This window comes from Esox lucius, chromosome 10, assembly GCF_011004845.1.
Source record: "Esox lucius isolate fEsoLuc1 chromosome 10, fEsoLuc1.pri, whole genome shotgun sequence".
Lineage (NCBI taxonomy): Eukaryota > Metazoa > Chordata > Actinopteri > Esociformes > Esocidae > Esox > Esox lucius.
In genome coordinates this window covers 25,974,492-25,991,474 of record NC_047578.1, presented here as the reverse complement: position 1 = coordinate 25,991,474, position 16,983 = coordinate 25,974,492, and the positions used below count along the sequence as shown (strand labels likewise).

The 16,983-nt window shown below is 43.2% G+C and overlaps 2 protein-coding genes and 1 non-coding gene across 4 annotated transcripts; all 3 read right to left on the bottom strand.

The window, feature by feature from the left end:
- Window positions 1-929: 929 nt before the first annotated feature.
- Window positions 930-12,733, bottom strand: ppp1r18 (protein phosphatase 1, regulatory subunit 18). 2 transcript variants are annotated; one of them, XM_010900452.4, is made up of 4 exons: window positions 12,469-12,733; window positions 7,810-12,042; window positions 1,330-1,537; window positions 930-1,069 (listed from the first exon to the last, which is right to left on the bottom strand). In XM_010900452.4, exons 2-4 carry the CDS (start codon window positions 11,986-11,988, stop codon window positions 1,050-1,052), a joined length of 4,407 nt encoding a protein of 1,468 aa, XP_010898754.2. In that variant the 5' UTR covers window positions 11,989-12,042; window positions 12,469-12,733; the 3' UTR covers window positions 930-1,049. The 2 variants fall into 2 exon arrangements, with proteins under 2 accessions (XP_010898754.2, XP_010898753.2); XM_010900451.4 differs by having other exon boundaries at window positions 1,334-1,537.
- Window positions 12,734-13,353: 620 nt separating this feature from the next.
- Window positions 13,354-15,634, bottom strand: nrm (nurim). Its single transcript, XM_010900450.4, has 4 exons — window positions 15,401-15,634; window positions 14,711-14,904; window positions 14,442-14,618; window positions 13,354-13,912 (listed from the first exon to the last, which is right to left on the bottom strand). The coding sequence occupies exons 1-4, from the start codon at window positions 15,546-15,548 to the stop codon at window positions 13,607-13,609; spliced, it is 825 nt and encodes a 274-aa protein (XP_010898752.1). The 5' UTR covers window positions 15,549-15,634; the 3' UTR covers window positions 13,354-13,606.
- Window positions 15,051-15,123, bottom strand: trnak-cuu. The gene has a single exon. It is a non-coding gene; the product is annotated as a tRNA-Lys (tRNA).
- Window positions 15,635-16,983: the final 1,349 nt, after the last annotated feature.

Here is a 16,983-nt window from a genome sequence, read left to right as displayed (position 1 = left end):
GCCTAGATTCTTCATATAGATTCTCATATAAAAAGTGCACCCAAAGTTGAGATATCATGGCTCCATGAGATGGTATGTTAACATCCCATTATTTTGAATGTGCTTTGTATTCTCATATACTACCAGAAGAGAAATAATACAATTTCCATTCAGAAACATGCATCCATAATAATACAGATTAATACATAACTAAAAACATATATAGGTGATCACTGATCATTGCATGTCGCCAGGGTTTTCACTAGTTTGCATTAAGGCAGGCTTAAACCCATTTTGTAGTTCTAACAGAAACAGTCGTTGAACAAAATGGAATGGTCATAATGTTGTCTTATCAACTCGCCAAAGATCGCCAGAAACTACATATGGGTGTTGTTAACAAGGCTCAAAATTAATCCTAGACTTACCTGATCTTTATATCATGTGTATGAGCAAATCCAGCAGGCACATGGACCCGATGATATAAACATCATTAGGTTTAGTCTGAAATGACAAACTATTCCCTTTTGCATAGGGCTCTGACAAAATTAGTGCAGTGAATAGGGAACAATACTGTTCTTATAGTGCAGATAAAGACTTCATATACAATAGGTGCCTTTATGTTATTGAACTAAGCTACATGAAACTAAACCGTTGCTGTTCTCTTTTCTTCAACTAACTTGCATAGACACGTGATCATCACCCAACAGTACCTGCCTGATGGTACACATACTTCACTTGAATTCAGAACATTCAAACCTATAGGCTATACTATGCAACATGTTTCCCCGTGTCCTATGCACTTTACTGTTTGATAAGCTGACATTTTGTGCCAGTCTTGCTCCAATACAAGCTCCAACACCACAAATCATATTAGAAATGGCATGAAATCTTTTTTTCATACAAACTGATAACCCCTGATCCTATGTAAAGTAAAACACTGTACATCCAAAAATAATACAAACATTTAATCAATCGTTTTCACCCAGACAAATACAATAAAAGTATGATCATATTACTAGTTCAAATAAAATCTTGAATCACTTTATTTGGGCAATTTGGCCAGCTGACGTCTACCGATGGCAAGACTCATCTGTAAAATGGAGAAGACAAGGATGAGTTAGAAGTCACAATTGAAACACTTTTGAATTTGGCAGCCACATTCAACAGCTTAATGTGTTGTGTATTCACTAGGAATTAAATGTATAAAAACAAGCAGAAATAGAAAGGGACTAATCTTATAATGTCCAGTAAGAAACGTTTAGTTTAACGGTGAACATTTGCACTAATGAATACACTACAGGTATGAGCTGCAGGTTTTTGGCTAGTTGGAAGGGACTGACATACACTGACCTACTCTCAGCACTCGGAGGCCAGCTGCCGTCCCTACATTCCTGCTCCTAGACACAAATGCTCCTCTCTCCTCCTCATCTTCCTCCTGCACCTCGTTCTCCTTTGCTTTCTCTTGACTCGGCAGAGAGGGGGTCGAAGCCAGCAGGGAGCTCTCTGATGGGTACTCGCACATTTGCTCCAGCTGGGCGTCATCAAAGCACACCTTCACCTGGAGGGTGGAAAGCAAAGAAACATAGTAGAGGGCTAGAACACAGCACCCAATGGAGACAACTTTCAGGCTGCAGAACGATGACAAGGCTATGTTAATTATTATGGACGGACATGTTTTAAGCAATCTACTGTTCTGATTTAGTGCAAGGATTATTAAAAAAGATATACGTTTGCCCTTCTTTTTGTATGAAAGGGAAATATGGAAGGCCTTCACTAAAACGACAGGATAAGGTTGTACTTAGTTTGACACATCCTGACAAAAATGTGTGTAGCCTTCAGCTTGTTTACTCAACGCAGACACAGAGTTTATTATGGTGTAGATATGTTGCGTGGACAAAAGGAAATCAAACTTGGTCTCTGGGTGCTTGGCCATGAAACACACTTCCAGGCAGTTTTAGGGTGCGGTAATCTCTCATGGACACACAAAGATTCTCAACAGCTTTTTACTTCTGGATGTCTAAAATAAGGGCTGAACAGTCGCTGTTCTCGTGGAATGCAGAACTCAGGTCTGTGCTGCTGAGAAAAGATTTCAAGGAACTCTCCAAATTCTGTTGATGTCCTCCAGATCTAAAGACACTATTATTGGTTGGTGTGGTACATTTCTAATGTATCTATGTTATATATCACAGAACAACTGACCAAACACATTCCTGAAATTAACCTGGTGAGATGTTGGACAAATTGAGCTCAGGCCCAAGAGGCTGATCCCTGACTGAACTGATTAACCCAGCTAACACAGCAGGGGAGAAAATAGAGGAGCGACAGAGAACCAGAGTGGGAGAGAAAGAGGAACAATTCAGAACGTGAGAGTTGCTAATTGCCGCCATCACACCATAAACATGATGATGACTTACACGGAATGCTAGACAACAACAAAAATTGTACCATTACAAGGATATGGCCTAGTTTCAGGGAAACAGAAACAATACTGAAACCTAGGTATTGAGGAGGGGGAAGTGGGAGACTGAGGAGGAGAGCGCAAGTCACCCCCCTGGGTGAGATCTGCCGCTGCTTGGGGGAGCTGACGTCAAACTGTCTCAAGGGCAGCAACGTGAGGAACAGGTGGCCAGCAGGTACCAATAGGCTACTGAAAGGTTACAAGCAGGACAACTACAGTTTAGGAGAGCTGTGATTAACGACTAGGAGTACATTACAAGATTTGGTACTGAAGAGACAAAGCAAACGATTCTCGGTGTTTTTTCTCATTATTCAATTAGTGTGGACTCAGCGGGTGATATTCATTCAGGTGAATAATATTATCCAATTAGGTTTGGATATATTCCATCTTGGAGGATGGGTCGGAGTATTGGTTGATTCAGTTGCAGTACTAATTACTGTGAAATGTTGCCAGGGTAATGCCATTTGAATGTTTTTGGGTAAAGAAACACTCAAGAATTAAAGAAACACTTAAAGAAATGCAATGGGAATGTGTTCTATTATATACAGTGACTTGCAAAGGTATTGAGACCAGTAATCAATTGTCCCTCATTACTGAAGTACAAATGGTACCATGACATTTATTTTTCTTTGATATATTCTTTTGAATTTTTGTAAGTTGACAATGTTATTATTTTGGAAAATATTTGTTTATGAAAAGGGTTAAAAATGTTGCTTAAGCAGGTATTCAACCTACTCCCATTTATATTTGGTAGTCACCTTCAACTGCAATAACAGCTTTAAGTCTTTAGACTTATGTACAGTATCTCACAAAAGTGAGATATATATTTTTATGTGACAACACTGAAGAAATGACACTTTGCTACAATGTGAAGGAGTGAGTGTACAGCTTATATAACAGTGTACATTTGAGGTCCCCTCAAAAGAACTCAACACACAGCCATTAATGTCTAAACCGCTGGCAACAAAAGTGAGTACACCCCTATGTGAGAATGTCCAAATTGGGCCCAATTAGCCATTTTCCTCCCCAGTGTCATGTGACTCATTAGTGTTACAAGGTCTCACCTGTGAATGGGGAGCAGGTGTGTTAAATTTGGTGTTATCGCGCTCACACTCCCTCATACTGGTCATTGGAAGTTCAACATGGCACCATGGGAAAGAACACTGTGAGAATCTGAAAAAAATTATTGTTGCACTACATAAAGATGGCATAGGCTATAAGAAGATTCCCAAGACCCTGAAACTGTGCTGCAGCAACGATGGCCAAGACCATACAACGGTTTAACAGTACAGGTTCCACTCAGAACAGGCCTCGCCATAGTCGACCAAAGAAGTTGAGTGCACATGCTCAGCGTCATATCCAGAGGTTGTCTTTGGGAAATAGACGCATAAGTGCTGCAAGCATTGCTGCAGAGGTTGAAGGGGTGGGGGGTCAGCCAGTCAGTGCTCAGACCATACGCCACACACGGCATCAAATTGGTCTGTATGGCTGTCGTCCCAGAAGGAAGCCTCTTCTAAATATGATGCACAAGAAAGCACGCAAACAGTTTGCTGAAGACAAGCAGACTAAGGACATGGATTACTGGAACCATGTCCTGTGGTCTGATGAGACCAAGATAAACATATTTAGTTCAGATGGTGTCAAGCGTGTGTGGGGGCAACCAGGTGAGGAGTACAAAGACAATTGTGTCTTGCCTACTGTCAAGCAGAGTGGTGTGAGTGTCATGGTCTGGGGCTGCATGAGTGCTGCCGGCACTGGGGAACTAGAGTTCATTGAGGGAACCATGAATGCCAACATGTACAGTGACATACTGTACATGATCCCCTCCCTTTGGAGACTGGGCCACAGGGCAGTATTCCAACATGATAACGACCGCGAACACAGCTCCAAGACAACCACTGCCTTGCTAAAGAAGATGATGATAAAGGCGATGGACTGGCCAAGCATGTCCCCAGACCTAAACCCTATTGAGCATCTGTGGGGAATCCTCAAACGGAATGTGGAGGAGCGCAAGGTCTTTAACATCTAACAGCTCCGTGATGAGTGGAAGACGACTCCAGTGGCAACCTGTGAAGCTCTGGTGAACTCTGTGCTCAAGAGGGTTAAAGCAATGCTGGAAAATAATGGTGGCCACACAAAATATTGACACTTTGGGCCCAATTTGGACATTTTCACTTAGGGGTGTACTCACTTTTGTTGCCAGCTGTTTAGACATTAATGGCTGTGTTGTGTTATTTTGAGGAAGTAACAGCAAATTTACAACTGTTATACAAGCCATACACTCACTACTTTACATTGTAGCAAAGTGTCATTTCTTCAGTGTTGTCACATGAAAAGATATAATCAAATATTTATAAAAATGTGAGGGGTGTACTCAATTTTGTGAGATACTGTATGTACCAACTTTCCACACAATGTTGCAGTGTTTTTGGCACATTTATTTTGGCAGATTTGCTCCATGCTGTTTTGACAAAGCTTTTGGACTACAATTTTCAAATAGCGCAACATATTCTCAATGGGATTATGATCAAGAGTTTGATTTTAAAACATTCTCCTTTTTGTTCTTGATCCACACTAATGTTGCTTTGGCTAGTGCTTGAAATCATTGTCCTTCTGAAAGGCGAATTTCCAAAGTTGGTTCTCTTGCACTATTTCTAGGTGGTTCACTCATTTGATTGAAGACCTCAGGGAAACTGAGGCCAATGCCCAACCTACCTAAGGGGGTGCTAGAGATGAGTAAATCCATGCAGGCTATGCCTCCTCCACCCTAGGCAGTGCTGTGCCAATAATAGACTCGCAGCCATGGCCGGTGTGCTGCTTCAAGCAAGTGCTGCATCTAAAATGGTTGCCTATCTTGATCTTACATTATAGTTTAGGGCAGTGTTTCTTAATCCTGGTCCTCGGGACCCAAAAGGGAGCACGTTTTTGTTTTTGCCCAAGCACTTACACACCTGATTCAAATGTTTCCCTACCATCTACACATTTGATTGACATATTCAACCTATCATCACGCCTTTAGTTTGAATCAGGTGTGTGAGTGCTTGGGCAAAAACAAAAACTGGCACCCCTTTGGGTCCTGAGGACCAGGATTAAGAAACACTGGTGTAGGGGTATTCAACTCTTACTCTTCAAGGTCTGGATCCTGCGGGTTTTCTGTTCTACCTCATCGTTAACTGCACCAACTTGGTGTCCAAGGTCTGAATAAGTCCCTGATTAGAGGTTTGCAATAAAAAAATGGAGTGAAAATGGCTTCATGGTCCAGAGTTGAATACCTGTACACTGCATAATTTATTAATTCAAAATAAAAATAAATTCACTGTCTATCATTCTGAGGAAGTGAGTAGGCCTGAAAAAGGAAATGAGAGCAAACATGAAGTGACTACCTACCAAATGCCACCCTTTTCCCTATATAGTGCGCTACTACTGACCAGAGACCATAGCGCTCTTGTCAAAAGTAGTGCACTATGTAGGGAGTACAGTGGCATTCGGAACTCAACGTTGCCATGTTTGAGCTAGGAAGTCAGCAAGTTTGTTGAGTTTCCCCTTATTTCTCTTTTGATCCCGCCCTCCTCTTTCACTGACAAATGAGAGACTTCCTCCACAACACACCAAGTGTGTCCAATGACCCGATTTGCTAAATCATAAATGGGAAAAATGGTTACAGTAGGACAGGACTGTGGTTAATTGGAGGTGAAGGCAGTCATTTCAAGTAGCAAACTTAAAAGAATGGACAAAAATATGCACTTATGTTTGAAAATATTTTTGCTTTAGCTAATTTAAAAGACCATTGACTACATATATATTTTAGTTTTTACTTTGAATTGACTGACGTTAATTCATATCAAGAATAAACAGTTCCATTAATCATTTATTTTTTCTTTGAGGTGTTATCATTCATTTCTTAGCCTAAATTTCAAAATTTGAACAAGACTTTGAAGGATGGCATTGACTATTCATTCCTTTCCCACTCGGAAAATGCTGTGCTGCTATAATATGCCAAGAGGTCAACTTGGTCAAAAGTGTTTGCCAAAATTCCAATGCAGCAAAACAAACTCAGCTGAAACTGAAAAAAAAACAAAGAAAGACTTGTCGGAAAAGCAACAAGGGCTCACTCATTGAACAACAGGATCTGGCAGAGGACGTAACCTGCAATATAATGGTGTGACGCAGACCATTAACTAAATAACATGTTACATTATGGACTGAAAACCAGAGGAAATAAAATGCTGATAGGCTAAATGCTGACAAAATAACAAAATGCACTAGGTAAGCGAACACTAATGCTGCGTGAGTAACCATAATGTTTCACCAACAATAGATGTATTTACAAATCAAAGTAAACCAAATCATCCCATTTTAAAAGTTTACTCATACTACTCCAAAGCTATACTCATCCAATTCCAAAGCTACACTCATCCCATTCTAAATCACTTATACCATGTGTCGGGAGACGGCGAGTGCCTGTTTTATTTAGTTCTGCTCTGATAAGCCATTTTGTTTTGTAGGTGTCCTAATTACTGTAGTCCTGTACCTTATTCCCCATGCAGTGCTTTGGTCAACAGTAGTGCACTGTTTTGGGAATAGCATGCCATTTTGGAAGCACTCACTCTGTGAAAGGCTATGGATCCTAGTGTTTTCCTTTCACTGTACAAAAAGGGGATCTAGTGTAAAAACAAACATTCCCTTAACTTCAGAGTAAAGTACTAAGGGCTAATTTTGTCTTTCTTTAGAAGACACAAAGAAGTGAGAATTTATTCACAACCCACAAAGCTAATCTCTGCTAAATATTTAGTCAAGACAAAGTAACGGGGAGGTGGATGGGTTGCTGTCTGTCTGGTTATGTGGTTTCCTCCACTCTTTGGGGCAAATTTGACATATTTGAGTGGTAGCGCTATACATTAGGGTTACACTCACAAAATGGAGTTTCCCTGTTTGTCTATTGTACACACAAGATCACAGAGCCTGTGCTAGTGGTAGGTTTCCTTACACCTGAGAATCATGATGTCGTGCTTGATAAGGCTTTAACAGGATTAACTCAGTTTGTGTTCTTACTTCTCAGTGCTAACATACAGGATGTTCTTATGCTAGTGAAAGGGATGGGGGGGGGCGGGTTGAACAGGTTACAAAGAAGGCAGGGGGGACGAGGTGACATTTTCTGACATTTTTGAGTCTCAGTAGAAGTTCAAACCTTTCATAAATGTAATCCTATAAAGTACTGAGCCTGTTAAGTTACTATTTCTGTGATTGTCTTGTGTCTATATGAGCCCCAACCTAAGAGGATGGAATCTATGATCACTAAGGTAAGATATTATGCACCATTGGTACATTGTGGTGTATAGGCTGAAATAAGCTGACCGGCAGTCTGGACTCACCCCTTTGCGAGTCCCTTTGGGACTCTTGACTAGACAGGACTTGTGCAGGTTCTGATACCCGCCAATCACTTCGATCTCCTCTGCAGTGGGGTACCTCTTCTTGCCTGTCTCCGCAACCTCAGTTAGGACCGGCAGCTGGGCTTGGGCAGACGTCTTGGCTGGGGGTCCTGAGGACACTGCCACTGCTTCCACGGCTGCACCTCCGACAGGCTTCCGGGGGGTGATGGTGATGGTGGTGCCCCTTTTGACCTGCTTGCCTCCAGATGCGCTCCGGATGGTGAACAGGGTCGGCGAGGGGGAGGAGGAAGGAGAGGCTGACTGGGGTGGGGTAGGTGAGCATGGGGAGGATGATGGTACCGGCGGGACACCTCGGTCTGGGTGTAATGCATTCTCAGGAGAGGGTGTCAGGAGAGGTCTAGAGTTGATGGTAATGGATGCAGGCTGATTAGACTGGGCTAGCTTGGGTTGAGGAGTCCTTTCAGATAGCAGTTGTGGAGAAGACTTACACTTTACAGGACTTCGAGGTGTTTGTTGGTCCTTTTGCCTTGGTTGCTCCTGCTCCGTTTCATTATTTGGCTGGTTCTGCGATACCCTGGGGTCTGGCTCAGCTTGAGACTCCCGATCCTTAAAATGTGTTTTCTGACTAAGGGAAGGCAGGGCCGCATTGTCATCGTGTGACATTCTCGGTACTTCCTGTTGATCTCGCAACTGAAGCTGCTCTACCTGACGCTGTACAGTCTGAAATCCGGCCTGCTCATCGCTTGTCGAAGCCTTGCTCCCCAATGCCACCCCACCAACCCACAGCTGCTTCTGTGTCAGCCTCCCAACCGTCCTCTCCGGACTGCATGGCTCCTTTTGTGCTGCCGATAGTTGGGATTGTACCTTGGTACTGGGTGATTGGATTGGTCTATCCATGGTCCTCTCACTCATGCACACCGCTGTCCTGGACCCCACCGTTTTCAAGTTATAAATCCGGCTCATCTCAGCAAGAGAGTGCGGGTGAGGCGGTGAGGGGAAGATGGAGTTTAATGGTGAAGGTGAGCGTGAGCGCAAAAGGGGCAGATAATGCTGCCTGTGCTCTTCCTCTGAGGGTTTATCCTCTCCGTCTCCTCCACCTCCTCTGCCTCTGGTGTCCTGTTTTCTCTGCCGACTGCTGTCGCACCTTAACTCATCTACTACATGTTTTGTTGGATCTTCCTCTCTCTCAACGGTGTGAGAACTGAACGAGTTGACTTTGGAGACTGCAATGGTTTCTTCCTCTTCTTTGACAGCTTGCGAGAACAAGAGAGGAACAGGAAGCTGGGGGCCGGCTTTCGACACGCTCACTTCCTGTGTCGGTATTGTCTGCGGTGCAGAGCTTTCCTGTCTCTGTCTCTCTCGCTCCATTTGGCTTCCCTGCTCTCCTTCCTCACACTTGTCTGAACTTGAAGCTCTTCTAGCCTTGTCCATCCCCTCAGGTGCATCTTCCTCATCCCCTGACGCTCCCTCCATGTTCCTCGGCTTCTCCTCTCTCTGACGGATTTTCTCTCTCAGGGATTCAATGCGAGACAAGGGCTTGCCCATCCTCCAACTATCCCTTCTCTCCACATCCTTCCCTCCTTCTCCATCACAGCTCTGGTCTTCGTCTTCACTGTGGAGGCTTGGCCTTTTCTTCCCTGATGTTTCCCCCACACCGTAGAACACCGTTGTGGGAATGTGGATATCATGAGGTATTGGGGGGACTCCAACAGAGGTAACGGGCTTTGGGGACTTAGGACACTTAGGGGTCACTTCCTGAACTGACTTTTCGAGGTGACTGTGTTTGTCTGCACCAGGTGGCTGTGCAATGTCTTTGCTAAGCTCTCCTGGCGCCCTAAAAGCTTTGTTCACCCTGACAGTTTCAATGTTCTCCCCAATCATGCCTTTGTATTCCTGTGTCGATGTTTGGGTCCCTTTGTGATTGTCACGTTCATTTGCTGTCTCTCCAAATTTTTCAATCTTATTGATGAGATCCTCTGTGTAATGTGACAGTGGCGACTGGGATGAATGGTGCCCTGTTCCTCTATGTGCCACAGTGCTGAGTAAGTTAGCTGAGCACTCTGTAAATGTGGATTCATGTCTGTACTGGCTATCAGCAGACTGCGGGGGATTGGCTCTGTCTACAGACAGGGTGATCACACAATTATGCGGGGTGGTTTCGACAGAAATTGTGCAGTCCCTCACATCTGACCCCCTCCTTACGTCAGATCCTCTCCTGAAGTCTGATGACCTTCTTTCCCACATTTGTGGCTCTGCCTGTCTTGCAATCACCACCTCTCTCTCTGTGCTCTTTGCCCTTTCCATCCACCTCTCATTTTCCTCTTTCATTTGCTTGACATCCATTTCCACTGCCGTGTCTCGCCCATCGTGTTTGATGGACACTCTACGGGCGAATGAGGCCTCTGTGTTTTTAACAGAGGCCATTGTAAAGCCAGCCTCCCCATACATATTCTCAGTTAGCTCTGCTGTTGCCTTGATACTACACCCGGACTCCACAGAGGTTGCTGTCACAACCCCATGGTCAATCTCTTTTCCTTTTATGCTTTCCAAAGAAGGCAGTCTCTCAGGCCCTCCCACTACCTCCCTTTCTGCTTTCTTACATCCCTCTCTAAGCTTCCTTGCCTGCTCTTTATCTGAGAGCCAGGTCTTCTCAGAACAGTCCCTCTCCTTTACCTTTCTCCAGGGAGCCACCCGCCTGTCTGAATATGTCCTCTCCACCATCTTATCATGGTTCCCCTCATCCTTCATACCATTCTCTTTTGCGCATTTCACCCGGTCGGAGAAGCTCAATGACCTTTTGGGAACACCTCTGAATCCTAAATTGTTCTCCTCCCCCCCGCAATCGTCCTTGTCCAGACCAGACATTTCACTGTCCCTGTCTAGACGGATGAAACACTCTGAGCTTTTAGACCGGGATGGGAGCTTTGGATGTTCTCTGAATTTCTTTGTATGTTCACCAAATTTACTAAGCAGCTCACTCACCCGAACTCCTCTCTCGTTGTGGAGACCATCGTCCGTGTCAAATTTCCTTTCCAGTTTTTCAGAAGATTGTGTCCATGGCCGATCTTTCTCCCGCTCTTTATCTTTTGTCATCCTCCATGTCACCCCTCTCTCCAGCTCCCCCTCACAGTCCTTTCTTCCATCTTTACTGCATTTTGCTTCTCTCCCTCTTTCTCCATCTCCTTCCCGGCCTGTCCCTTTTAGACCTCCACTTCTGCAGTCCTCTGCACCAGCTAAAGGTTTAATGATCAGTACTTCTGAGGCTCTGATCTCTGTGACACTCCCTCCACCAGCCAGAAGCTCCCTCAGGTCCATCTTCACACCTCTTTTTTCCTGCTCGTCATCCATCATCTCCTTCTCCGACTCTCTCCTTCTACCTCTCCTTTCATCACTTCCCTTCCTGTCTTGTTCAATGATGATGATGTTGTCTGCTCTGATGGTACGAAGGCCTGGGACTTGTGGGTGGGGGTACTTGGGGCTTGGAGGATCTAAGTCTCCTTCCTCTCTCTCCTCCTCTTTTTTCCCCCTTGGACATTCCCTTTCCTGGTCTCGAACAGCATCCTGGCTCATCTCTCTCCCGGCACTTCTGTCCCTGTATCGCTCAATCCTAATTTCTATATCTCTTCCTCTCCCTGACTCCCCATCATAACCTTTGACATGGCCTTTTTCTTTCTCCTTTTCCCTTTCTCTCCCAAGCTCTATTTCTTGGTCATTCCCTTTCTCGTGACCAGTCTCCCCAGCCTTCTCTGCTTCTCTTCCCCTCCTCCATCCGCCATGTGTGCGAATGAAGGGGTTTTGATGGACAGGGGTGATAGTCTCCAATAACACCTGACTCTGAGGTTTAGCCTCTTCGTCCAGCCACAGCCCTGTGGCATCTGGGCTAAGTGGTGGTTCACTTCCCACCTGCACCAGTGTAGAGCTGTCCGGGTCACTCATAGCATCAGAGGGGGACCTGCCCTCCTTGACTTGGGGGCCCTCCCTCTCCTTGTCCCCGGAACTGTCCAGTTTCTTTCTCCTCCTCTGGATGATCCCTCTCTTCCAGGCAGGCATGCTGGCTAGTTTGGCCTCCTCTTCTTTTTCCCTTTTCTCTCGTTCCTCCTCCTCCCTCCTTTTTCGCTCCAGCAGGAGTTGTTTCCATTCCGGTAAAGAAGAGACAGACATAACAGAGAAGAGATCTTGCTTTCGGCAAGTTGCTTAATCTTCTCTTTTGATGCTCTGGCAATGGCAAGGGACACATTAGAAGATGCTTAAAATAATTGAATCAAGTTTAGATTTAAATTGTGTAAGACACTGCCCTTTTGAAATAATCACAGAAAAAGAATGGAGTGACAAACCTAGCTTTCAAATAACTGTATATATTTTATTCAAATGTAGCTTAATGGGCCTACATTTGTATACAAAACTGTGGCTATGTAACTCAATGTAGACGATTACATGTTTCTACACGCTTCTTCATTATGGTTAAATGACCTGAATATAAAGTCAATTGTACGTTCAACAAATAGTTTTGCGTTTTTGTTAAGATGTAAATGCAGCCTTTGCCTCTTCACATGTATGTCTGTTTGCATTCCAAACGTTCACCAATTGCATCTCGGTTTGAGCTTTTCAATAATATTTAAAAAAATGATTTCCCCAACTTACCAAACCTTCGGTGTTGCGCGGTTATGTTTGTGTTGGTTTGAGAGTTGCCATCTCCCACTTCAAGGGCGACTCTGCGCCTCCGGTCGTGCGTAATGCGCTCGAAGCACCAATTTGAAGAAGATTGGTCTTTGCCTAATGCTTTCCAATGTCTAGTTGATTAATCGATGTTGTCAAAAAGTCAGGATTACTAATGTTTATATAGCTCTGTTATCTAACAACGACCTCACTGTGAATCAGAGCATGTACACTTAAAACACCTCCATTGGTAGTAAATATTCCCGGCTTCAGTGCTGTCCGACTACTGTAATCCGATAATTACTTTAAATTCCGTCAAGGGAGTTAGTGGCACACACCATATTGGCTGACCTAAGAAAAGGCGTTTAAAGAAAACTCCCGTCTGCAGGTCACCCATCCCGTCATCCGTTTGTCCCTCTAATTGGAAGAGACTGGGGAGTGAAGGGGTCACCGCAGGCAGAACGTGCTGCTGACATTCAGGGCGGAGATGTAGCAAAATACCCGTAGTGAGGTGAAAAACATGTCGCGCTGGTAGGATTCTAACTACATTCTGGATAAGATCCCAGTGGCGGCCTATACCAGTAGCTATACTACCCGGATAAAGTTAGTTTGACATTCGATATTTGACAGATATTAAGACATGCAAAGCTCAAAATCTAGCAAACGATTTGCTCTGTAGATCGGGTTAGTCTCGATATGAAAGCAAAAAGGTGTTTGTTTTCCCTTTTGGGAGCTGAGTTTTAAAATGACACGAGACGTTGTTGGCAACATTGTAGTTGAGGAAGCATCCGCGAGAGTAGCGTACATCAGTGGTAAGTTGAATTAAACCTAAGGCTTATAAAGAAAGAATAATCAAAAAAATCACAATAGCCTTATGAGACCCAGCTCCTTTAATTTTGTTCTCCTTAATAAAGCACATTTGTTTTTTGACCGTTTTCTGTTTACGCCACATGCAAGTGTTATGCTTTTAATTGAATAATAACATGTGATTGGGATTTCACCGTGACACCTTGATACCCCAATTGTGTAATTGTATAAACATAATTGTTGAGCATTTAACAAATTTTTTATTGCGGTGAAACCGGCTTTTAATGTGTCATTTATAAAAACCAATGAGTTTATTTTACTCCTGCTTGTTAGTGTCATTTTCTTGAGCAGCATCCCCGTGTGGCAGAGAAAAGAGTTGCAGTTTGCTTTGCAGCTGGACCCTGAGATAGGCACAGTCCTGCGTGTCCAGGGAGTGAGCCAAGGCCAGGTAGGCCGACAGACTCCCCGCTAGCAGCAGCCTGTCCAGGGACAGCGCAGGGACGAGCCAGAGCACCACAGCCAGCTCCACACACACAGGGTGACGCAGGTGGGCGAAGAGACGCTGAGCCCGGGTGGACTTCAGAGCCAAAGGGTCTCCCAAACCAAGGCACTCATAATAAACCTGAGGAAGATGGATGGATAGAAGAGACAGGGAGTATGACAAAAATGACAAAAATGCTTGTAATTCTGCAGACATTCTTATCCAAAGCCACTTACAGTTTGTGCATTCATCATAAGATTGCTTGATTTTTTTGCTTACACAACGCCATTCTATTAAACACACTATACTGATGAAGTAGCTATTAGTCAAGTAATTTCTATCATTAAAAAAAGGAAGTTCATAAAAAGCAGCAGTGCACAGCTGTGGAGTTATGGAAGATACTCTATAAAAAGGCTAAGAAATCTGTTTTTTATATTGCTTACAAATGATCTTTTTTTACCATTCTATTGCAGACAAATTAATAGTCTAATCAGGATAATTAAAATGTTTTAATTACATCCAAGAAATTAAAAGCTTGTGCAAATGTTACCACAGTGGCAGTATCACCAATTATGTACCGGTCCCCTTAATGTGCTTGAACTAATGGTCCTCTGATCGCAAATACGTGACAATGTCGCTCCTTGCCACGATCATCATGGGTTTACTTTACCTGCTTGACGCCCAGTAGTTCTGGATAGTCGAAGACCAGCAGTATACTGCAAATGATGGACCAGCAGAGGAAGTGCAGGGCGAAACAGAGCAGAGGGAACCAGGTATTCCATGGGGCATTACGCACTGACCACAGACAGGGAGCCTCCTTCACAGGCTCCCAGTACTGCATCAATATCTGGAACATGGAGAAGACAGTGAAGTATGGCAGAAAAAGGGTATTCAAATGTAACATTTGCATTAGAATTTCTAAATTAAAGTGTGTCTCACCTGGAGAGTCAAAGCAGTGGTGAAGCAGTACATAGCCCGATTCAGGACCCCAAGGACAGACTGACAGACCTGCTTGATTGGGGCCCGGGCCAATAGGCTATGCTGGACAACGAAAAGAGCTAGAAGCCCCATATCCACGACCACCGCATTGAGAACAGAGCTGTCCCACAACGCTACAGACCATGGTACAGAGTCTGTGTGATATTAGGAAAAATGGATAGGATGAGGAACTGCTCTAGACTGGGCACCATTCTATTCAATTAAAATTGTTAAAGTATTATCCTTTTACTCCGATGTATATTTTAAATCACTGTTATTTTAACTTAAAATAAAAATGTAGCGCCCAACGTGGGGCTCGAACCCACGACCCTGAGATTAAGAGTCTCATGCTCTACCGACTGAGCTAGCCGGGCTGTTATACTTAAGGGTTGCACATGCGCATTAGATTTTATTAGCGTTAAGTATTGAATATCATTTGTATTGGAACTTTTTTCTACAAGCACCATACCGGCTCAAAAAACTTTCTTTATTGCAATTAATGCAATTCGCCAGTATAACAATGCTACAAAACACACTAACAATGTAAACAGAAATTTAATCAGAAGAGTACTGTAACTTTAAGCAACATTTCCGAACATAACTTCTTACTTTTTCAAATGAACACTTCTGCCTACGAGTCGGGAAACATACCTTGACATAGTGATGAATCTCCGGTGATGTTATGATATATCACACGAAAAGAGATAAAACGTACGAATTCTGCACCAGTTATAAAAACAAAGATAAAGTTTAACAGCGCCAATATGCAAATAATCACACGAGCCGTGAATGATGCCATTTCAACATTAACCTTTTAGAAATTGCACGATACTTCCTTTCTGTCCTGGCGAAAATGTTCAGTACCCATACTTTCTTCCGGGAGGTGGGCAGTAGGGACAAATATTAACAGTAGATGTCGCTATTTACCCTAATACAAAGTGGCAGTTTTAGAAAAGTTGACAAATAACCAAATAACTGCTTTCGAAACCCACGATCATCTAAATAACGTAACGGTTTAGAAAAAAAAACTGTTAAATAAAATACACCTTTTTGACTTTGGTCTTTTTTAATTTCTATTGTTATTCATAAAAGCCAATGGACAGAGAAATGGATAGAGAAATCAGTAACATTTTTATTGTTTACAGTACAGTTTACAGTACAATATATTAAAAAGAGGCAAAGTCAGCATCCCGTTGTATACCTCTGGTTCACACGGATAGAAGTACAATTCCAATAAAAAAATATCTCTGGACATACAATTAATTATAAACAAATACACCATTTAGCCTTAGTTCAGCCTATCTGTCTAGAAATAGTACAGAAGTAACTGGCACTCAAGGTATAATTTTACATATTCACAAGGAAGATGTCATAGCAAACCTCAGATGGCAAAATTGGCTCCTCAAATCACATAGCTAGGTGCCAGATGTCTGAGAATAAATATATGAAATTAAATGTGATTAACTCCATTGTCTGAAACATTTAGTCAAAATGGTAATGACAGCTGTAAGTTTCTTTAATAAGTTGTTGATTAAATGGTCTGGTGTCCTGTATTGGAGTATTAATGCAGTAATGAAAACTCACTTGTGGTAGTCTGTGAGTCCTCAATGAAGGGCATTCCTTCCAGGTTCTCATTACAGGTGATACATCAAAAGTAGGTAGGATGTTAAGACTTCCCAAAGAGCCTGTAGAACCTGGTTGAATGTCACACATGAGGGAAAATACATACACTCTTGTCAGTACCTTTCTCAAAAGCAGTAACATGAACAGGAACAAACAAATCTACCCTCGTTCTTTCATTAATCTACTCATTAGAGATGTGGAGCGGTCACATATTGGGGAAAATACATACACTCTTGTCAGTACTTTTCTCAAAAGCAGTAACACAAACATGAACAAACAAATCTACCCCCATTCTTTCATGAATCTACTCACTAGAGGCGTCGCTCACATTCGGGGCTTAGGCCAACCTCCCGCCCCTCTCGGGACAGAAAGTACAGGGTTTTGAATGTACATGCGGAAAATGTCGACGTACACGCTAGCGGCCTACATGTCTACATTGTCATAATGTGCAATCGGAATTATAGATGAATAGATCAGGGGCTATTTTCATTTTTTCCCAATTTGATATCCGGGGCTATTCATAAAAGATCCGGTGCAATAGCACCGGACGCCCAGGGCTAACGACGCCACTGTTACCACAACTTCAACTAAATATCCAAAGGCATTACATC

Excerpts from the sequence above, each read along its gene's own strand:
- ppp1r18 (XM_010900451.4), bottom strand. The coding sequence starts at position 11,988 with ATGTCTGTCTCTTCTTTACCGGAATGGAAACAACTCCTGCTGGAGCGA. Across the intron at positions 1,538-7,809 it reads CCAAAGGGACTCGCAAAGGG|GTGAAGGTGTGCTTTGATGA; the intron begins GTGAGTCCAGAC and ends TCCACCCTCCAG. Across the intron at positions 1,070-1,333 it reads CTGGCCTCCGAGTGCTGAGA|ATGAGTCTTGCCATCGGTAG; the intron begins GTAGGTCAGTGT and ends TCCATTTTACAG.
- nrm (XM_010900450.4), bottom strand. The coding sequence starts at position 15,548 with ATGGCATCATTCACGGCTCGTGTGATTATTTGCATATTGGCGCTGTTA. Across the intron at positions 14,905-15,400 it reads AGATTCATCACTATGTCAAG|ACTCTGTACCATGGTCTGTA; the intron begins GTATGTTTCCCG and ends AATATCACACAG. Across the intron at positions 14,619-14,710 it reads CCACTGCTTTGACTCTCCAG|ATATTGATGCAGTACTGGGA; the intron begins GTGAGACACACT and ends TCCATGTTCCAG.